Source organism: Pogona vitticeps, chromosome 3 (assembly GCF_051106095.1).
Source record: "Pogona vitticeps strain Pit_001003342236 chromosome 3, PviZW2.1, whole genome shotgun sequence".
In the NCBI taxonomy this organism is placed as follows: Eukaryota; Metazoa; Chordata; class Lepidosauria; order Squamata; family Agamidae; genus Pogona; species Pogona vitticeps.
The window spans coordinates 13724272-13747503 of record NC_135785.1 but is presented as its reverse complement, the minus strand read 5'-3'; the positions used below and the strand labels follow the sequence as shown (position 1 = coordinate 13747503).

At 43.3% G+C, this 23232-nt stretch overlaps 2 protein-coding genes and 1 non-coding gene across 4 annotated transcripts in view; 1 reads left to right on the top strand and 2 right to left on the bottom strand.

The window, feature by feature from the left end:
• NAALADL2 (N-acetylated alpha-linked acidic dipeptidase like 2) overlaps window positions 1-23232 on the top strand; it is a 988342-nt gene that overhangs the window by 888169 nt on the left and 76941 nt on the right. The window lies entirely within an intron of this gene.
• Window positions 8789-8952, bottom strand: LOC140706277 (U1 spliceosomal RNA). The gene has a single exon (XR_012085917.1). It is a non-coding gene; the product is annotated as a U1 spliceosomal RNA (small nuclear RNA).
• On the bottom strand, window positions 12294-18056 carry LOC140708024 (uncharacterized). The gene is made up of 2 exons (XM_073002705.2): window positions 16195-18056; window positions 12294-13134 (listed from the first exon to the last, which is right to left on the bottom strand). Exons 1-2 carry the CDS (start codon window positions 17590-17592, stop codon window positions 12499-12501), a joined length of 2034 nt encoding a protein of 677 aa, XP_072858806.2. The 5' UTR covers window positions 17593-18056; the 3' UTR covers window positions 12294-12498.

The window sequence follows — 23232 nt, the reverse complement described above, 5'->3', positions numbered from 1 at the left end:
ACTTCTCCATCTTTGGCTGCAGAAAATATAATCAATCTGATTTCAGTATTGTCCATCTGGTGATTTCCATGTGTAGAGTTGCCTCTTGTGTTGATGGAAAAGAGTGTTTGTGATGACCAGCTTGTTCTCTTGACAAAACACTATTAGCCTTTGCCCTGCTTTGTTTTGAACTCCAAGGCCATACTGTTTGTGAATTTCGTTGTATGGGTATTCTGTGTATATACTTACAATGACAATAAATTATTATTATTATTATTACTTCCCTGTTGTTCCTTTTATCTCGTGACTCCCTACCTTAGCATTCCAATCCCCCAGAATGAGAAAAACATCTTTCTTTGGTGTCAGTTCTAGAAGGTGTTGTAAATCTTCATAAAATTGGTCAATTATAGCCTCTTCAGCATTGGTGTTTGGTGCATAAACTTGAATTACTGTGATGTTGAAAGGTCTGCCTTGGATTCGTATTGACATCATTCTATCATTTTTGAGATTATATCCCATTACAGCTTTTCTCACTCTTTTGTTGACTATGAGGGCTACTCCATTCCTTCTACGGGATTCTTTCCCACAATAGTAGATATGATAATCATCTGAATTGAATTCGCCCATTCCTGTCCATTTTATTTCACTGACGCCCAGGATGTCAATGTTTATTCTTGCCATCTCCTGTTTGACCACATCCAACTTCCCAAGGTTCATAGATCTTACATTCCAGGTTCCTATGCAGTATTTTTCTTTGCAGCATCGGATTTTCCTTTCACTTCCAGGCGCGTCCACAGCTGAGCGTCCTTTCGGCTTTGGGCCATCCGCTTCATTAGCTCTGGAGCTATTTGTACTTGTCCTCCGCTCTTCCTCAGTAGCATGTTGGACGCCTTTCGACCTGAGGGGCCCATCTTCCAGCGTCATATCTTTTAGCCTTTTGTTTCTGATCATGGGACATTCTTGGCAAAGATACTGGAGTGGCTTTCCAGTTCCTACTCCAGGTAGATTGCGTTTGGTCGGAACTCTCCCCTATGACCTGTCCGTCTTGGGTGTCCCTGCATGGCATAGCCCATAGCTTCTCTGAGTTACTCAAGCCCCTTCACCACGACAAGGCAGCAATCCATGAAGGGGAGGAATGACACTAAGACTTCACAAAAAACCTAAGATCATGGCCACTGGTCCCATCACCTCCTGGGAAATAGAAGGGGAAGATATGGAGGCAGTGACAGATTTTACTTTCTTGGGCTCCATGATCACTGCAGATGGAGACAGCAGCCCCGAAATTAAAAGACGCCTGCTTCTTGGGAGGAAAGCAATGACAAACCTTGACAGCATCTTAAAAAGCAGAGACCTTGCCAACAAAAGTCCGCATAGTCAAAGCTATGGTTTTCCCTGTAGTGATGTATGGAAGTGAGAGCTGGACCATAAAGAAGGGTGACTGCCAAAGAATTGATGCCTTTGAATTGTGGTGCTGGAGGAGACTCTTGAGAATCCCCTGGACTGCAAGGAGAACAAACCTATCAATTCTAAAGGAAATCAACCCTGAGTGCTCACTGGAAGGACAGATCCTGAAGCTGAGGCTCCAATACTTTGGCCATCTCATGAGAAGAGACGTCTCCTTGGAAAAACCTTGATGTTAGGAAAGTGTGAGGGCAAGAGGAGAAGGGGACGACAGATGATGAGATGGTTGGACACTGTCACTGAAGCAAGCAAAATGAATTTGACACAACTTCAGGAGGCAGTGGAAGATAGGAGGCCCTGGCGTGCTCTGGTCCATGGGGTCATGAAGAGTCGGACACGACTAAATGATCAAACGACAACGAGTGTTATTTCTAATCCTGCCAATTCCGCCAATATTTTCAAAGTATTTAAATTGGGGTGATATCCCCTAGCAGTGATCCTGCTTTATGATTGGCCAGTGCTGCCTCCCTGGGTGAATATAATCAATGTCTGTTTTTAATCTATTTCAATTTTTGCATGGTTCTTATGCCTCCATGCCAGCACAGTGGACAAATTGGTCTTGAGCAGAGGATTGGACTCAATGGCCTTATAGGCGACTTCCTACTCAATTAGTCTACGAGTCTATGATTTTAAGTATGTATCACACAGTAGCAGGCGTAAGTAACTGGAAATATGGTCACTGTCATTTCTATGGCCTTGTTCTTGAATGGTCTCTTAGAGTTTTAATCTTAAGATAGTATGTGTTGGTGCATCAGCATGAAAGAAATATCCTTTGTCCTTTGTTGGCTCTCCCCTCCCTCCTTTTTCCTCTTTTTTTTTTACTGTATGGTGCATGACTTTTCATTTTAAACAGCATGTTACCATAAGGATTGGGCTAGGAGACAGGCTCCTGAACAAAGACTTTTGATAGCACAGCACGCGTTTTACGTTTTTATGAAACTGTCTGAAACCAAGGGGGAGAGCGAGCGAGCGAGCGAGAGCTCGTTGTAGCTATTTTTAATAAGCAATGGAACACAGCCATAAATCTGGGTTGGTTTTATGAGATTTTATTTGCTACATTATTTGTGCAATGATAGCTTGATGAACACTGGTTATAATTTCTCTTTTATGTCTTTGGCCCAATGTCATTTCAGGCTGTTTGAATTATTTGCTAAAAATGCACAGGGCAATAATGTTTTGGGATGCTTGGATGTTCAGAGGTGATGCTCCTTTACTTCAATGTGTACATCATAACATCTGTTTATGTGCAATGATGATTAATATCTGATCTTCCTTCACTGTTCCAGCTGTGAGGTATGAGGGAGTTTGCAGATTCAAATTCCAACATAGATTTATCGGATTCAAGTTCTATGAATATCTATAGTTTATAATCTGGTTTGAATTTTTTTAAATTAATAATTTTAGAACGTCAGAGCTGAAAGTGGCCTTATAGATCATTGAGTACAGCTCTTGTCAAGGAAGCACAGTAGGAAAGTCAATCTATATACCTGAATCATTGAGCTATCTTTTACTAAATTCCATAAGAGAGCCCAAGGATTAACTTTGGAACATCTTCCTTCCTTCCTTCCTTTAATATAGTAATCCATTAGGCAGACTTCACAATAGAACTGGTATAAATAAAAATGATACAAAAATAACAATTAACTTGTTCCCTAAAGAGAGAAATGTTGAAGATATGTTTGGAACATAATAGAACTATCACCTTACTTAACTCAAAAAAATAGACTGTGCTCCATTCTTTGACTTCTAGAGAGGGGGGAAAAAGTCCTCCTTGTTAGGATTAACTCTATTAAGCACAATCTCCCAAATAAAGATCAGCTGGATGGGCTTAATAAGAATGGTGCAAGAGTGTGTTGCAAATCTGCTATTGGTAGTTACTGTTTCATTGCAGATTTTCATGTAGGACATAGGATGGGTAATGAAAATATGCTGTTGAAGTTACATGGGTTGGAAATCAGGATTGAAGGTGGGTGTTCCTGATTTGTATGACGTTGAGGATGGTGTTGATCTATGATCTGAATTTCCTTGCTGTTGAGGGCTAGCTTCAAACATAATGCTACTTTATATCAAAGATGTTTTTTATCTTTTGGGGGCTTTATAAGGCATAGAAACAAGCAGACACCAAGGCTGAGAAAAGACAGTTGAGTGAACATGGTAAGACAAAGTAACTGTATCAGTAAACAAGGCAAACAGTAACATAGCACCATGGAGTTGTTATACAAAGCAGACCAACTTCTCCTAATTGGATCTCTCTTTGGTTTAAGGAAACTATACCCACTCAGAATGAAAATGGAGCTGTAATTTAAACATGTCCCTTAAAGAGCCAAGGCCTGCATATTATGGTTATTCATAAATCTGCCTCCTGTAGAGTGTTGCTGCTCCACGTTTTCCACCACAAAACACATTTGAGGCTTAGACTTGTCCTTTCAAAAATTATTCATACCCAAGAGGGTGGTCATTAGAGACAGGAGCGAACCGCCAATTTGGTGGTTCATGCTGGTTCGTTTTTTGGCCGAACAGGTTTTCGGTGGTATGCAGCTCCACCTCCTCCAGCAGGCACCCACTCCAAGGTAGTGCCTGGAGGAGGCAGGGCAGGGAACCAGGGGCACTGCCTCCAGAGATGGTGGGGCTTTGAAGCAGTGAATACTTTTTCAGCCGGAAAATTAACCAGCGGTTCATGCCCATCTCAAGTGGTAATCACCAGTATATATTGTATACCAAGGTAGAAGACACAGGTAGCAAATTTCAGCTTTAAGAATGTGGCAATATTGAGAACAGGAGCATCAATAAAGTATAGCCAATGAAAAGGCAGTCAAAAAGAAGAAAAGCAAAAAAGCAGTCATAACCATCTGTTTCTACAACCCTCTCAGCATGTTTAACTTCTTGGTGGCTAAAGATTTGGGATTGTATCCTTATTGTTATAATCCACATTCATGTAATTAAAATTATTTAATGTATTTCAATAGTTAATACATTAAATTAATAAATAAAAGCTCAGGGAGTTAGAACAAGACAAACAATATTTTGTTTTGATTTTTCCATTGGAATCTCTCCAGTTTGGGCAAAATGTTTCCAAGCAGTCTTTTCTCTTCTTTTGGAGCAAAGCACACACACAATGTAACAACAAAATTACAGAACGCCTTAAAACACCCCATGCAGTGCTTTTAATTTTTACAAGATCATGAAACAAGGCAGCGGCTATCATCCTTTTGTGCAATCACCTGAAAATGTTTCTCACAAGCACTCAGATTCTTGTTAAAACTGATAGAAATTTTTTTGCCTTACTACAAAGCAAGCAGAAACATTTGGTAGTTTGGTTGTTGTATATTTTTTGTCCTGTTTGGCCATGTTCTGGAGGGTTTTCTTCCCAACGTTTCACCAGTCTCTGTGTCCAGCGTCAGAGACTGGCAAAACGTTAGGAAGAAAAACCTCCAGAACATGGCCAAACAGCACGAAAAACCTACAACCACCATTGGATCCCGGCTGTGAAAGCCTTTGAGAATAAATTTTGTAGTTTGTTGTTTCATCCATATATATTATCACACAACATTGCAGACTTTGTTATTCACAGTACAGTGATGCCTCGCATGGCGATCGCTCCGTTGAGCAATGAAATCGCTTAGTGACGGAGTTTTTGTGATCGCAAAAGTGATTGCATTGCGGTGGTCCCTATGGGGTTTTTTCGCTTTGCGATGATCACGGGGAAGCGATCATGGCAAAGCGACCCTTTTTTAACAGCTGATCGGTGGTTTCAAAATGGCCGCCGGGAAAACAAAATGGCCGCCCGCTGTTTTTCCTCACTTAAGAGGCAGCGAAAATGGCAGCGCTATGGAGGATTTTTGCTTAAAGGTGAGTTTTAAGCCCATAGGAACGCATTAATCGTATTTTAATGCGTTTCTATGGGCTTTTAAATTTCGCTTAGCGATGTTTTTGCTTAGCAACGTTTTTTCCGGAACGGAAGGATCGGTTTCTTTTGTATAAAAACTACCCATGAGCAGAAACCTCTCCTCTTCTGCTAATATGGGTATCAGTAAGTTTTTTAGAAGCTTTGTCAGAGTAGCAAGGTTACCTTGGGTACAAGCTATCTCAAGGACTGCATGTCTCTTTATGAGCCTGCTTGGGTGTTAAGATCTGGAGAGGCTTTTTCTTCTGTCCTACCACTACATTTGGTGGGTACACGGGTGGGTACACAACTTCTCTGTTGCTTCTCCTCAACTCTGGAACTCCCTCCCACTGGAGGCCAGGCTGGCCCCATCTTTGCTGTCCTTTGGCAAGTAGACAAAGATATTTCTCTTCAGGAAAGCATTTCCTGAGTGGGATTTTTAAATGGATGGTTGTACCTTACTGTTTTGTATGTATGTTTGGTGTTACTTTTGTTTACCCTTTTTAGTGTGGTATTTTTTTTGATCACTTTTAGTGTTTTTGTAGTCACTGTTGTTTGCTTTAAGTACGGTATTTTCATGCTGTAAGCCACGTTGGGTCTTCTTTAAGGGGAAAGGTGGGATAAAAATATCTTTAATTAAATAAACAAACTGAGAATGAGTATTTTTGCAAAAAAAATAATCCCATCTTTCATGTGGCAGGAAAATGAAGAAACAAAGTACCAATGTACACTTTTTAAAAAATACAGTTGGTTCTGAACAGTCATTCTGATGGTGGCGTATTAGGCATTATGGGGGAAAGAAAACCCTAAAGTTTTTTGTTTTTTTTTACCCAGTGGGCCAGAGCATGGTATTCTGTTTTGTCAAATGTTAATATCTTAATTATTTTTAAAGGCAAAAGACCCCAGCTACGCACTGGAAAATGCCTACATATACATTTTTCTCCCACTTAAATATTCTGCACTAAGCATAATGTAAATGTGGTTTGGATCACAGCCTTCTGATTAAATTTGGTAAAACAGAGAGTAGCGTTTGCACTTAATGTAGTCAAGATGCAATCCAGAGAATACATGCTTCAGAGGACAAGGGGAAACAAACTGCATAACCTTTTAAGGAGCCCATCGCTAAATTTGAATTTTAAAGGGGTATAGAAACTAAACCTGATGAGCATTCTAAAGTCAGGGTGTTATGTTATGTGGAAAAGAAATGATTTAATTAGATACCCATAGGGTTTGTTTTTTTACGGGACGTGGTGGCGCTGCAGGCTAAACAGCAGAAGCCTTTGTGTGCTGCAGGGTCAGAAGACCAGCAGTCGTCAGATCGAATCCATGCGATGGAGTGAGCTCCCGTCACTTTGTCCCAGCTCCTCGCCAACCTAGTAGTTTGAAAGCATGCAAATGCAAGTAGATAAATAGGTACCACCATGGTGGGAAGGTAAACAGCATTCCATGTATAGCCGTGCTGGCCACGTGACAATGGAAACTGTCTTCGGACTAACGCTGGCTCTACAGCTTGGAAATGGGGATGAGCACCACCCCCTAGAGTTGAATATGACTGACTAAAATGTCAAGGGGAACCTTTACCTTTACCTTTTACCTAGGTTTTTTAAAAATGGAGTTACCCTTTGTACTGGCTAGCTTATGGTGAGCATTGGGGTAAAACTGAGTGTAAAACTTTTTTTTTAAAGGAAGCAGTATAATGAAAAAAGAGAGCAAAGAAAGGAACACAGATTTGCATTAATGTAAGCATGGGCAATATCTTTTATTGGACCACTACAAAATCATACGAATGGCAAGCTTTTATGGAAAAAAAAAAAAACACATCCTCAAGCTCAGCACATCCCCTTCATGGGCAGAGGGGTGGGGGAAGTAGGCAAGACTCCACAAATAAATATTTTATGCAAATTTATTTATTTATTTATTTATTTATTTATTTACTTACTTACTTACTTACTTACTTACTTACAATATTTTTTAGCCGCACCATTACCAGTGGCTTCTGGGCGGCGTACAGCATTAAAACTTAAAAATATTAAAAAAACATTTTAAAAGACAATATAAAATATCATATATTAAAACAATTCTTAAAACATTAAAAATTAATAAGTCCTGCTGCTCATGTGGCCAGCTAGGGAATACTGTTTAATTAAAATGCTGGCTAAACAGAAAGGTCTTTGCCTGGCGCCGAAAAGCCAAGAGTGTTGGAGCCAGGTGGATCTCTACAGGGAGGGCATTCCAAAGTTGGGGGGCAACAGTTTATATGCACGGAATATACATATGCTCATCTATACATATCAGCAGACATTTTGGAAATAGTTAATAAATTTAAAAAGGAATGCAGTGTATCTTACCAATGTGCTGGAGCCAGAGGTTGGGAGTTCTATTCCCCACTGGGACAGGGGTTGAACTTGATGAACTGTAGGGTTCCTTCCAGTGCTGCAGTTTGGAGATGATGATGATGATGATGATGATGATGATGATGATGATGATGATGATGATGATGATGATGATGATGATGATGATGGTGATGATGGAGATGGAGAAGGAGAAGGAAAAGGAGAAATATAATGGAGAATGTGCCTTGTGTGCCTGATGCGACTGATAGTCAGGTGTTTAAATCTGGATGGGCAACTTGAAATCAAAGGCTCTTTTCTTTGCATTCTTTCTCCAGACACCTGTTAGCTTGTGCAATTACAGAAAGTCAATAATCCTCTCTATTCAATACGTTCTCTTTCATGTGGCCAGTGGTGCATTGGGTGTGGAATCAGGCATGTGGTCAGTCATGCAACCAGTCACAAAGCAGACACCCCACTGGAGGGAAGAAACCACTGCATGATTATCTTTACACCCTTTTTGTTGTTGTTGTTGTTGTTGTTGTTGTTGTTGTTGTTGTTGTTGTTAAGATGATTGGTTTTATCTTGCCTGGACTTAGATTGGGCAGTTTGTCAAATACAGGGACCATCTTCTGTAAAGGAGGATACCCATCACAGGACTTCAGTTCTATATGCAGTCTTTTATTTCTCCTCAGGTTTCCCTACAAGTAGGAACACTTACAAAAAAGTGAGTGCTCCAATGCTAGAGGCATGCAAGAGAAAATTGGACAATCTTCTGTCAGATATACTGCATTTTTCGCTCCATAAGATGCAGTTCCCCCCAAAAAAAAGTGGGGAGGGGAAGTATGTGCATCTTATGGAGTGAATACTGTAAAAAAGGGTTCAGCCACCACCACCCAGAAGCCTCCCACTGCTGTGCTGGGAGGCCTCTGAACCGGCACCAGGGGCTGCTTGCTGTGGCAGCTGCATTGGACCTCACCACTCTGCCATCTGTGCAACTGGCTTTCCAGGATCTGCCTCCTGGAGCCCACCTGAAAAGCCAGCATGGCCAACAAGCCTATGGCAGCAAATTTAAATGGCAGAGGGCAGTGAAAACAGCCAAGGACTGAAGGGGAAAGAGTGATTCTAGAAAGACCAGGGGAAAGCACAAATGCAGTCCCCCACTACCACAAATTATGCAGTTGATTTTCCCACATTTGGGGAAATCACAGGGATCAGCACACCTGAAGTGCAATGGACGAGCCTCACCCTGGGAAAACCACTTTCATCATCATGGTATCTTCCCTGCCAGGTAAGTATGAGTTGAAGTGGCCCCTGCACCTCCTGCCCCCTTCTGTGCCCTGCCCCCTCAAGGCCTGATGACCCCTCGGCTGCACCTCCCACTCAGAACAGGGCTGCACAGCCCCAGTCCTGCCAGAGGCCAAGAGAGCTCCTCGGTGTTTTGGGGTGTCCGGGGCTGGGTGTTCCTCCCACAATCCTCCAGTGCACGGATATTAGCATACCTAATGAGCAGGGAAGGCAGGGAAAGTGGGAAATTCAAACTTTCAGTTAGTAAAGAGGCTGCTTGTCTGCTTCCTCACTCATCCAAGCAGTTAGAGAGCAGGGAGAGAGACCTGGGACTGCCTGGGACTGCCTGGTATTGTCATTTTAAAATGTAAAAAATGGTTTAAAAAGCTGCTTGTTTGGGGTTAAACCGTGCTTGGGTGAAAAGGCGCTCTGTTTGAGTTGGAACCTGCTTGTGTAGAAACGTGCATACTTGCTTTAAAAGCTGCTAGTTATGCTTTAAAAACTGCTTGTTTGGGGTTAAACCATGCTTGGGTGAAAAGGTGCTCCATTTGTTATAGTTTAATAAATATTTTATTACACTATTTAGTTCAGAATATTTTTTTCCTGTTTTCCTCCTCCAAAAATTAAGTGCGTCTTAAGGTCAGGTGCGTCTTATGGAGCGAAAAATACGGTACCTTGATTTGAATTCCTTCATTGAGCATGGAGTAGGACACCATGGCCTTATAAATTCCTTCCAATTCCATTATTCTATGATTCTGTGGAATACCCCCTGTCTCTTAAATATACAAGTAGAACTATAACTTGTGTATAATTAAAAGACCATTCATGTGTGCCTGCTCAATCTAGAAGGGGAACACCATGGATTCTGCTCTTCTTCCTTCTGGTTTTTTATTTTTAAACTGGCCATGAACTTTAAGCAGCCCTTCAAATTGAGGGCACCATCCAGTGGTGGAGCATCTCTTGCAAAACAGCAGCCACCTCTTACAGCATAGATTTTGCAGAATGTCCTTCTTCTCTGCTGCCACAGTATTTATTGCCATGACTTGTAAACCTGTTGCAAGGCTTATAGATCCCCTACAGGGCTTGTAAATATATTTTGGGTGTATGAAATCCGTTTGCTGGGGATATTTGCTGTAAATCTATTTCTTAAGTCCTGAGGAAGTTTAAGGGTATTTAAAAAAGAAAAGCACTAGTAGCTAAGCCCTCTATCATTCTAAAACAGGATTTTGAAATTAGACGCAAGGCTTGTGACTGCAACATTTCTTCTGTATTGCTTTTGGCTCTTTATTAACATTCTATGGGAAGAAATGTACTTTATAGCTGTACAATTTGAAAGTTCACTTTGGGCCAGTGTACTCAGAGCAGCTGTTTTAAAATTGCTCCCTGTGGCAGCTGTCTGTGCACAGCATGTTGTCAGTGATCCAGAGTTTGCCACATAGAAACCCATATAGGCTTTAGCCAAAAATCTTCCTTCCATTTTTTGGCTGAAGTTATATATTAGAAAAGAGCGCTTACCACACAGTCTGAAAACATGAGGGCAGGAATTTATTTATTTATTTACAGTGGACCCTCTACTTAAGGAATTAATCCGTATTGGAACAGTGGCTGCAAGTCGAAAAGTCTGTAGGTCGAATCTCCATTGACCTACAATGCATTGAAAACCGATTAATCCTATAACTGGCAGTTTTTATTCTATTTTTGTTCCATTTTGGTTCTTTTCTGGTCTGTAGGTCGATTCTCCGGCTGCAAGTCGAATCTAAATTTTGTGGCCAGAGAAGTCTGTACAGTGGGGTCTTGACTTGAGAACTTAATCCGTATTGGAAGGCGGTTCTCAAGTCAAAAAGTTCTCAGGTCAAATCTGTATTTCCCATAGGAATGCATTGAAAACCATTTGATCCGTATCTGCTCTTTTCCGTCCATAGAAACTAATGGGAAGCTGCTATTCCGCCTTCGACCACTAGAGGGGGATATTTTGTATCTTTTTTTCTTAGGTCAAGAAAGGTTCAGGGAAGGCAGGGAAAATACAGTCCAGGCAGTCCAGTACCAGGCAGTCCGAAGACTGTCTCCCAATCCACTCTCTAAACGCTGGGAGGAAGCAGACAGGCACCCTTTTCACTGGCCAACAGTTAACTGAAAGTTCAAATTTTGCACTTTCCCTGCCTCCCACGTGGGTTTTTTTTTCAGTTCTTAACTCAAATCTAAGTACTTAAGTCAAGTCAATATTTTCCTACGAGAGCGGTTCTTAAGTCAAAATGTTCTTAACTCGAGCCGTTCTTAAGTCAAGACCCCACTGTAACTCGAAAAGTCTGTAAGTCGAGCCGTCTGTAAGTCGAGGGTCCACTGTATTTAAAATGTGGGGATTCAAATCCTGTTGTCTAGAGTCCTATGCCATCATTCTATCCACTACACTAGGGGTGGGCAATTAATTTCTATAAGGGGGCCACATGAAAAAAGTTGGTGGCCGAACCAAATTTAATTAAAAATAAAATGAAACCGTGATGTTATGATTGTTTTTATTTTAAACTTGTTAATCTTCACAAATACTAAAGAGGTTTCTTGCAGTATGTTAAAGCTAAGCAACTGATCAACTTTAGACAAAAAGGTATAAATGGCTTTGATGTTCAAAACTGTCCCTTGGGCCGCACTTTGGCCAGGTCTGGACTACCCCACATTGGGAATTGTGGCATTCTTTATATCTATTACTCTGAGAAATAGTAACTGTTTGAAGAATAGTCAGCTGTATCCATGAAAAGTAATGTTGTTTAAGAGTCGCTGCTACTGTTATTAAACTAAACTGAGGGGAGATGTTGCTGGAGCATGACAGTTTGTATTATAGAATTAATTTCTGTCACTGTTACGTATTTTCTTTTATGGTGTGTAACTACAGTTAAAAACATTGCAAAACAACAAATTGTTAGAAAGGCCTCATTCACTTGTGAATTTGCGAATGGAACCCTGCTACATAAGTGGCAGTATGTTGCACTAAGTATTTGCATCAGAGGAAAGCCGTAAATATTCAGTTAGTCAACTTTATAGTTACATGAACCAGTGAAGAAGGGAGAATGCCGGTTTTTCCCTCTCTGCAGTCACTTTCCTCACAGGAAAAGAGATAGTTCTGAACAGGAGGGATGAGTCTCTACAGAGAGGCTGATGTTGTGAATGGCCCATCCAATACCAAACTACTTCATGTGCAACATCCTTATGCACATCTTTGCTCCTATAAGAGGATGATCTCTGGTTGGCCTGGAACTGACAAGATTTGAAAAAGGCAAGGTTAACAGAGAGGGAGAGATCCAGACTGTGAGGATCCGTTATTCTTCGCCTCCCCCTTCCCAAATAAAGCCTCAGACGCATTTGAACCAAATAACTTGTCTTCTTTATTTAACTGGGGCAACGGAATAGAAACGTCAATTAGGTTGGGGATAAACTTCTCCTGTTGAAGTAACGGTTCATACAGGGGCACCCAATCTTCGTCAAAAGGGTTACTGGACTTCGATGCCCATGGACCGGCCTGAACCTGGGAGGGTTCTTCGGGATCGAAGTCATCTCGCTCCATCGTCAATAATGGGGTCGTCTCCTCGAACCCTGCATATCCCCAGGGTGAAGCTGCCGTTGCCCCGAGGGGTTCCCAGGGTCCTGAAGATACCCCAGCCTCCTCAGCTCCTCCAGATGCCATCGGGTCTTTTCCTCTCTCTCCCTCTCTACCCGTTTCTTTTCTTCAGCTAACTTTCTCCTCCACTCACGGGTCTCTCTTTCTCCCCAGTAAGAGGGGCGGACCCGAGCCTCATTCCTCCTTCTCTCTTCAGCTTCTTGCTTGGTCATACACACCTGTTCCCACTTGCCCGACCAGGGATCCTGGATTGAGACCCATTCCCATTCGCCTTCTTTCCCCGCCTGCCTCTCACTGACTTCCCCCACAGCTCCCTCTTCTGGATCTTTCGTCCCCCTCCCTGCCCAGACTAGAGGAGTCTGGGTCGCTATACTTAACCCCTTCATGCCCTTTTCTAAGTCAATGGTATCCACTGCCTGGTGCAGCATCCGTGGTGGAAAAGGCTTGGGTGCGGTCTGGGTGCCCACGGAGGCTCTAGGGCGAGACGGCACTCCTAACATCACCTCACGACCCGGGGCACGGGTGTCACACATCCCCCCCTCCAAGAGTGCCGTCCGCTCTTCCTCGCTGCGCGCCCACGGACCCTGCCGAGAAAAATAGTCGACATTAGTATGCTCTTTGCCTTTTCTATATCTTACTTGAAAAGAGAACGGTTGTAGAGCTAAATACCACCGAGTTAAGCGTGGGTTGGTTTCTTTCATTCGTTCCAACCACTGTAAAGGGGCATGATCGGTGACCAGGTCAAATGGAGCTCCTAGTAAATAGTATTTAAGACTATGTGTGGCCCACTTGATGGCTAAAGCCTCTCTCTCAATGACAGCATATCTTTGTTCTCGGGGTGATAGCTTCCGACTCAAATATAACACCGGGTACTCTACCCCGTCTTTAACCTGCGATAAGACTGCCCCTATACCCCGATCCGATGCATCCGTAAAAAGAGTGAAGGGAATATCAAAATCGGGTGCAAACCTAACGGGTAACTCACAAATGATTTCTTTTAATGTCTTGAATGCTTTCTTTTGGGAAGGGCCCCATATAACTTTTACTGGGGCTTTTTTCCTGGTTAAATCAGTTAGTGGAGCAGCTATAGAAGCAAAGTTAGGCACAAACTGTCGGTAATAACCTACTAGACCTAAAAATTGCTGAACTTCCTTCTTTGTCCTGGGTTGGTACCACTTAGATATTTTAGTCACTTTCTCCTCCTGGGGTTGGATTTCTCCTTGTCCTACTTTGTAACCCAGGTAATCTACTTTGGGCAGCCCAATTTTGCACTTCTTAGGATTAACCGTCAAACCTGCTTCTTGTAGCCTTTCCAGCACCCTCCTAAGGTGGGCTAGGTGTTCTTCCCAGGAGCTGCTAAAAATTATAATGTCGTCAATATATGCGGCTGCACAATCTTGTAAGGGTTCCAGCACCCGGTCCATTAATCTTTGGAACGTAGCAGCTGCCCCATGGAGCCCAAAGGGCATCTTCTTGAACTGGAATAAACCCTTAGGGGTACAGAAAGCAGTTTTCTCCTTATCTTGGGGTCTTAAGGGGATCTGCCAATATCCCTTTGTTAAATCGATCGAACTGAGGTATTTGGCCCCCCCTAGCTTATCTAACAAGTCCCCTACTTTGGGCATAGGGTAAGCATCGAACCTGGATATGGCATTAACCTTTCTGAAATCAATACAGAACCTAAGCGACCCATCAGGTTTTGGAACCATTACAGGGAAGCTTCTCCAAGGCCCATTGGATGGTTCTATGACCCCCAGTTTAAGCATCTCATCAACTTCTTGGTTAATTACCCCAGTTATGTGTCTGGGCCAAGACCTACCACTAACTCTTACAACATTGCCAGGGGGTGTTTCTATACTATGTTCCACCAACTGGGTACACCCAGGTATTGGGGAGAATACTTGGGGAAAGTCCTCTTTCAACTGTCCTGCTTGTAGTTTTTGTTCTTCTGACAAGAGGTCTCCTACTACTATATCTCCTTCGGAGGTCAAGTCTTCCCTTTCGGGGCCCAACTCGTCATCAACCTCGGTCCCAAATAACACTTCTCTGTCTATCCACTCTTTTAACAAATTTACGTGGAACACTTGGGTTTTCTTTTTCCTATCAGGGGTCTCTATTTCATAGTCTACTTCATTTAATTTCCTTAATACTTTGTAAGGTCCGTGCCACTTAGCCAAGAACTTAGAAGTCTCTGTGGGTAAGAGCACTAGTACCTTTTGTTGAGGTTCGAATGTCCTAGGACGAACCTTTTTATTATAGTAACCTCTTTGTTTAGTCTGTGTTTGTCCCAGGTTCTCTTTAGCCATCTCCCATGCCAATTGTAAGCTATTCCTCATCTCAACTATCTGTTGGAGGGCTCCCTGGGAACGATCTTCCCCTTCTTCCCATTTCTCGCGAATTAAATCTAGTATCCCCCTGGGTCTTCGACCATATAACAACTCAAAGGGGGAGAAACCCGTGGATGCTTGGGGGGCCTCCCTAACTGCAAACATTAATGGGGCGAGGAAGGTATGCCACATCTTGGGTTTTTCCATTGATAATTTCCTGAGCATACCTTTCAAAGTCCGGTTAAATCTCTCGACTAGCCCATTGGCTTGAGGATGATAAACAGAGGTTCGTAAAGGCTTAACCCCTAAGAGGTCCCACATCTGCTTGAAGGTCAGGCTCATAAAATTAGAGCCCTGATCCGTTAAGACCTCTTTTGGAAAACCCACCCGGGAGAACATTTCTAACAATTCTTTGGCTAAGACTTTAGCTGTAGTGGATCTCAGAGCCACTGCCTCCGGGTACCGAGTGGCATAATCAATGACAACCAGGATGTACTGATGCCCCCCTGCTGATTTGGTTAGCGGACCTACAATATCCAAAGCGATTCTGTCAAATGGCCTATCTACCAGAGGCATAGGTATGAGCTCTGCCCCTGGTCCCGACTTGGGTTGAGTCATCTGGCACCTGGCACAGGACCGACAGAACTCTTCTACGTCGTGAGCCATCCTAGGCCACCAGAACCGCTGTTTTACTCTATCCAGAGTCTTTTGGGTGGCTAGGTGTCCTGCCACCGGTAAGTCATGAGCCCAGTGCATTACCCAGAACTGCAGGCCCTCTGGGATTACCAGTTGGGATTCTTCATCGTTGCCAGCCTTGGTTACGCGATACATCAAACCTCCCCTCAATTCAAAGCCTTGCCCCCCTTCTGGGGTAGTCCCTTCAGCCATCGCTTGCTGTAAACAGCTGTTAAGTCCCGCATCATCTTGTTGGAGGCATCGTATCTGGTCTCTAGACAAATTCATCACTTCTAACTCCCTGGCCTCCGTTTCTTCCTGAGCCCAGCCTATTTCCCCGGGCTCCTTAGCCAAATTGCTCAGTCCAGGCCAGTCTCTCCCTAGTAGCATTTCCCGGGTCATGCCGGGCACTATTCCCACTTCCATGTCCCTTTTAAGGCCATCTACCTCGACCTCTGCCATGGTAGTCGCATATTCTTTCACATCCCCATGGATACACCGGATTACAGTAATCTCCGGTAAAAGTTCTCCCTCTAGCTCTTTTACCAGCGTCTTGCTGCATCCTGTGTCTACTAAAGCCTTCTTAGGATGTCCATTTACTCTCGCTTCTACTACCCAACCCGGGTGATTCTCCTCACCCACCTTGGTCATCCCGGTGCAAGCCTCTGCCCACGCACACTCAGTCACTGGGCAATACTTCCGGATATGGCCGAACTGGCCGCAGCCGAAGCAAGCGGTCATCTTCTCCTTCCCTAGGTTCCAAGTCGCCGCTTGTTTGGAGGCCGCCGGGTCGTTTGTCACCGTTGGCCATGGTACCCTCGCTCCGACTGGGTTTGCGTATTCAATGCGGTCGGGTCTATTCTTTTTGGTCCCCGTCGGCGTTGCTCCGCGAAAGTCTGCTTGTTTGGTAGCGTCCGCCATTTTCTCTCTCAGTTTGGCTCCTTCTCCTTGTGGCGCACTTCTAATTTGCCACGTGTCCTCCGCTTCTAAGTAGTCTTCCAGCAGCGTCACAGCGCCCTCTAGGCTGGAAGGTTTGTTCTTGATAACCCAGTTCCTAGCTCCGCTGTTGAGCGTTGATATTAACTGTTCCATAATCACGATTTCTACAACCTGCTCCGCTGTCTTCCCCTTTGGTTGTATCCATCTCGTGGCGTTTACCCTTAACTTTTGCGCTAGTGTCCTGGGGTGTAACCCGGGCTTCAACTTTAGACCCCGAAATTTCCTCCGGTAGGCCTCCTCGTTTAAGTTAAGGGTGTTCAAAATGGCCGTCCTTACCACGTCGTAATCTCCCGCGTCTTCTGGGTCGAGGGTGTCTACTATTTCTTGAGGTAACCCAGTGAGGTATGGGGTCAGTATGAGTGCCCACTGATCTTTAGGCCAATGCGCGGAGATGGCGATCCTCTCAAACGTGTGTAAGAACGCTGCCGGGTCATCCTGGGGCCCCATTTTCTGTAACTTAACTGGGGGCCGTGTTGCTATGGGTTGTTTCAGTCCCATGTTCTCTGAAGGTTGATTTCCCTGAGGTGATTTTAACTGTTCGATTATCATCCGCTGTTGATCTGCTAGTTGTTTCAACAAGACCTCCCGCCCTTCTGTTATACGTTGCATCCATTTTTCTGCGTCTGTGGGTTGCGGGGGAGGCCCCACGTTCTGGGCGCCAGTATGTGAGGATCCGTTATTCTTCGCCTCCCCCTTCCCAAATAAAGCCTCAGACGCATTTGAACCAAATAACTTGTCTTCTTTATTTAACTGGGGCAACGGAATAGAAACGTCAATTAGGTTGGGGATAAACTTCTTCTGTTGAAGTAACGGTTCATACAGGGGCACCCAATCTTCGTCAAAAGGGTTACTGGACTTCGATGCCCATGGACCGGCCTGAACCTGGGAGGGTTCTTCGGGATCGAAGTCATCTCGCTCCATCGTCAATAATGGGGTCGTCTCCTCGAACCCTGCATATCCCCAGGGTGAAGCTGCCGTTGCCCCGAGGGGTTCCCAGGGTCCTGAAGATACCCCAGCCTCCTCAGCTCCTCCAGATGCCATCGGGTCTTTTCCTCTCTCTCCCTCTCTACCCGTTTCTTTTCTTCAGCTAACTTTCTCCTCCACTCACGGGTCTCTCTTTCTCCCCAGTAAGAGGGGCGGACCCGAGCCTCATTCCTCCTTCTCTCTTCAGCTTCTTGCTTGGTCATACACACCTGTTCCCACTTGCCCGACCAGGGATCCTGGATTGAGACCCATTCCCATTCGCCTTCTTTCCCCGCCTGCCTCTCACTGACTTCCCCCACAGCTCCCTCTTCTGGATCTTTCGTCCCCCTCCCTGCCCAGACTAGAGGAGTCTGGGTCGCTATACTTAACCCCTTCATGCCCTTTTCTAAGTCAATGGTATCCACTGCCTGGTGCAGCATCCGTGGTGGAAAAGGCTTGGGTGCGGTCTGGGTGCCCACGGAGGCTCTAGGGCGAGACGGCACTCCTAACATCACCTCACGACCCGGGGCACGGGTGTCACACAGACAGACATGACCTGGTGTGGAGAGAAAGAGAAAGAGAGACATAGAAGGAAAAAAGGCTGGAGGTATTTCCTCAGGCTGTTGGCAATAGCTCTCTCTTTGCTGATAATTTATCCTGTAAACTGGACAGATTGTGCAGTTTTGCAAGACTACTAGGGCCAAAATGCTAAGGTTTGCTTTCAGTGGATCCTGTTTCCACCAGGTTGGACAACCTTCTTCCCACACTGCAGTCCTCTATACAACCTTGAAAAAGGAGGAGTCAGTTTTTCTTTTGGCACCGTGCACCAGGAAAGAGAGGGGAAGGACAACCCTCCTGGCACTGGATATCAAAGTACACCCCTGGACCTTAGCCTCTGGCTGCTTTTTTCCCTTTATTTATTCGTTTTTGCATGGACATTTGGCAAATAGATGGGTTGTCTGCAAATTTTTGGACAATCAACCGTTCATTCTGTGCTGTGTCTTTCTGTGCTTTGATGCTCATGGGAAGGGATGGTAGTGTTGCACCGATATATTCTACACAAGCTATGGAGACCCCATCATGAAGAAAAGCACGTCTTGTATTGCTCTCATTCTGGAGGTGGCAGTTCTTGCAGGTTGCGGACCCTTCTGGCCGAGACATCTCGTGTTGAAGCTCCTTTGAAGCTCTCGTTGTGTTGAAGCCCCTTGTCATTGAATCGATGACAAGAAATTTATTGAGTAACCTTCTGAAAGAGAAAGAGGGAAAGATATGGAAAGCAGAGGTGAAGAAGAAATCTGCATTTGCCATTCTTGTTTGTTTCATGTTCATAAAATTTTCCAATTTGAAAAGGTGAGAGTATAAAAAAGAGCCCTGCTGGGTCAAACCAAAGGTCTGTCTGGTCTAATAGTCTTTCAGCAGCTTACTATGAGGAAGACTGTCTAGGACCATCTAGGATGACCCCCTGTCTCCAGCAATGGATATGCATAGCATGTTGTTATTGTTCTGTGCTATTCAGAGTCATTGTGATTCTATGAATGAGTGATCTCCAAAATGGCCTGTCCTCAACAGCCCTACTCATCTCATTCAAACTCAGGTCTTCCTTTTTTTCCTACTTCCTCTGATATTGGACTTCTTCATGGGTTGCTGCCTTGTCGTGGTGAAGGGGCTTGAGTAGCTCAGAGAATCTATGGGCAATGCCGTGCAGGGACACCCAAGAAGGACAGGTCATAGTGGAGAGTTCCGACTAAACGCAATCCACCTGGAGTAGGAACTGGCAAGCCACTCCAGTATCTTTGCCAAGAATGTCCCATGATCAGAAACAAAAGGCTAAAAGATATGACGCTGGAAGATGGGTCCCTCAGGTCAGAAGGCGTCCAACATGCTACTGAGGAAGAGCAGAGGACAAGTACAAATAGCTCCAGAGCTAATGAAGTGGTTGGGCCAAAGCCGAAAGGATGCTCAGCTGTAGACATGCCTGGAAGTGAAAGGAAAGTCCGATGCTGCAAAGAAAAATACTGTATAGGAACCTGGAATGTAAGATCTATGAACCTTGGTAAGCTGGATGTGGTCAAACAGGAGATGGCAAGAATCAACATTGACATCCTGGGCGTCAGTGAGAAGGGGATGACAGAGGATGAGATGGTTGGACAGTGTCATCAAAGCTACCAACATGAATTTCACCCAACTCCAGGAGGGAGTGGAAGACAGGAGGGCCTGGCGTGCTGTGGTCCATGGGGTCACGAAGAGTCAGACACGACTAAACGACTAAACAACAACTGATATCGGAGATGAAATAGAGCCTTCAAATATCATAGCCATTGATAGTCTTCACCACCATGAGTTTCTCCAGTCCTTTTTAAAAGCCATCCAGGTTAGCAGCCATCACAACATCTTGTGGTAGTGAATTTCATTAACCATTCCACAGTTGAATGGTGGACCTTGTGAAGAAGTACTTCCTTTTATATGTCCTGGATCTCCCACCATTTAGTTCAGTGGATGACTGTGTTTTCAGTGTATAAACCAAAGCTTACTTAATGAAGGGAATTCGTGTCTCCTGCTTCCTGAATCCCACCTGCCCTCACTCCATCTCATACCAATTACTTCACCCCACATAGCAGAGCTTGTCCTGAGGAAATGCATATATAGCAGAAGTGCAGGATGGGCTTCTCTGAGGGATGATAAATTACTGTTGTATCAAAATGATGCAAGAAGAGCTCTTCCAGTTTTAAAACTGAAGCGTTCACTCCCGGGGTGGAGAGGAAAAGAAAAATGTGCCTCATTTGTGAGGGAAGTGGCAAATTAACATCTCCCACCCATGGAATCATTTCTGTCAGCACAGCACCAATCCTCCTTGCTCCATGTACGCAAAATGAACATCTTTTGGAAAAGGTTATTTTGGAAAGCTGGCTTTCGGGTATGTGGGAAGCAGGGCCTATTGCATTTGTGAAATCCACTTCTACGACAGTGAATTTTGCCCAAAGATGTTTCAATATTGGAAAGGGAGAAATGTTGCTGAGCTATGAGAAGATGGGAAAAGATCATCTTGTTTGTCTTATAAATCACCAGTTTCTCTTCCCGCCTCCCCCTTTCTAACTATGGCAAAATATAGTACAATATAATCTGACAGGCCAGTGCACTAATAAGCATCACACAGCTGAGGTGAAGTGACACTTTCCCCCTAGGAGACATAATACTTGCTGTTATAAACCCTGCATGAAATAGCTGCACTTCCATTTGCTGGTTGATACCAGATGCTTCTTTGCTTCTGGCCGTCAAGAGAACTCAGGCTGCATCCTGACCTTAAGTGGCTGATACTCATCTCTTGCTGTAATTAACAGAATGATTTTTTTTAAAAAAAACATTGGGCAGGAGTAACCATTACAAAATGTCCTACTTCTGATAGCCACCCCCCCACACACACAAATTGTACAATACAAAAGGAGCAGAACAGAAGTTAATATTACAGAGACTAAGTAAACAGATGTGGATATTAAAATTACATGGGCTTATTAAACATAATGATCTGCGTCCAAAATACCTAATAGGATGTGTTCTTTAATGAAAGCAATACGGTGCATACATGGAATCCCTTTAAGACAGAGTTGCATTTTACTTTTTTACTTTCCCAGCATGAGTAGTAAATGAAACTACAGATTCAGAGAAATAAATTTGACCCTACAGAGGCCTTTAAAAAAAAAAAGCTCTGCACAAAAAGAATTTTAAAATAGTTTTGTTTTGTTTGTGTTTGTTAATGTACTGGACTGAAATATTTTAGCAACAAAATCAAGGCCTTGTTCTCTACATAGGCAGGCAGTGATGGAGTGGACATCTCGCTCTGAAATTATGTTCTCCAGGTCAGACCCTGCACTGTCGTTCTTCCTCTATTGTTTCAGAGCCCGAGGCAAAAACTAGTGAGCAGAATCATCTGAAATAGTTGTCCTTCAATAAGTTCATGTCTCAGAATTTTGTGATTCTGGTGGAAGAATGAACAAAAAAAGTGTATTAACAAAAAATGCTGATAGCCATGTGGGGAAATGTCAAAAAATGGTTAGCAAAAGTGCCTACATATGTGAATAAATTAGGTAAATGTTTTTTTTAAAGTATTTATTTAAAATATTTAGTTCAATGTCCATAGTTTTTTAATGCACAGTTGTTATTTTTGAGTAGCAGAGATAGAACATTAAAACGAGAATCTCAGGGAAACCAAAATGGACAGATTGAGTCATTATTCATCTTTGTAGACTCCTATGCAAAATGACCTGATCCATTTCTCTCAGACTACTGTATAGACTGGAAAACCTGCAAATTAATGAAGAATGTAATTTGATTTAACACATGCAAACGTGACATGAACCTCAGTCAGGCAGATTTGCCAAGGCTTAACTTATATAGAATGGAGGAGATAGGGGAAGTCACTCAGTACCTGGCTAATTAGAAGCCCTCAAAAAAAAAATATTGGAAAGTTACCTGGCCCTTGTTTCGGCATCTGTCTGTGCTGAGATGATATGTAAAGGCATATTGTGTGGAAACACAACAGTTTTGGAAGGACAAGTCAATAAAAAGGTTTTACGTTTGTCACCAGCACGTCTCTCAAATAAATCCAAACATACAAGCCTATACGAGCCCTAAGTAACACTTATTTGAGTTGTCAAGCTCTTGACGTGAATTGGATCAATGATGTGGAACACGGAAAAGCAGTGTCTTTCCTGTTGTTCTCATAACACAGATGGGGGGAAACCTCTTTGGCTGTCTAGGATATACTTTTTACTGTAGTGCCCTCCTGGTGCAAAATGTAATCAAGTAATGGCATTATCTCGTGGATTAAACCACAGTAAGTAAAGTAACAAAATAGCATATTGTGATTTGTGTGGAGAAGTTTCATTGTTAGCAACTTCAACAGGACATTCTGTATTTGAATTATAGATAAGGATATTTTTCCCTAAGCATTCTGCTTTATCTTATTGGTTCATTTTCAACATTTTAATGCCACAACATAACACAATTTTCCAAGAGGTTTATGAGAAGCAGACATAAAAACAATGTTAATACAGAGTAAACATAAAACCAAAAGCATAATATACAGTGATAAAACAGAAGTCACAAAATTAACTTGCATGTTAAGCCAGACAATCCCTGCCCCCAAAGAAGTTGTAGGTTAATTTGGGGCCTAAAGAGGATTTCAGTTATTTCAAGGTTAGCAATAAGAATATGGACTTTATGCAGCAGAGCTGAGTGTGTGCTTTTTGAATCCACTCAAAATTCCACTTCCACTATGACAAGGGCCTTCTTCGTGGCTGCTCCAGACTCTGGAACTCCTTCCCACAGGACTCCAGGCTGGCCCCACCTTTGCTGTCTTTCCACAAGCAGGATAAAACCATGCTCTTCAGGCACGTTTTCCCTTAGTGATTAGCTGTCTAAGTGTGGTTTTAATTTTTTTTTTTGATGATTTTTAAATCTCTTTTTGTAACATTTTAGCTAACCCTAAACATTATATTTTTTAAATATTTGTATACCATATCATTTTTAGTTTTTAATGTTGCCTTTTTAAATGGTGTTACCCAATGTTCTTAGGAGAAAGGTAGGGTAAAAATATTTTAAATAAGATATAAATAAATAAGATATAAAGACAACCCGATGTTGGGAAAGTGCGAAGGCAAGAGGAGAAGGGGACAACAGAGTAAGAGATGGTTGGACAGGGTCACCAAAGCAACCAACGTG

What these genes read in the sequence shown, in the direction of transcription:
- LOC140708024 (XM_073002705.2), bottom strand. Translation starts at nt 17,592, where the DNA reads ATGGCATCTGGAGGAGCTGAGGAGGCTGGGGTATCTTCAGGACCCTGG. An exon ending in CTTGCACCGGGATGACCAAG is followed by an intron (nt 13,135 to 16,194) that starts GTGGGTGAGGAG and finishes TTTTCTCGGCAG; the next exon opens with GGTCCGTGGGCGCGCAGCGA.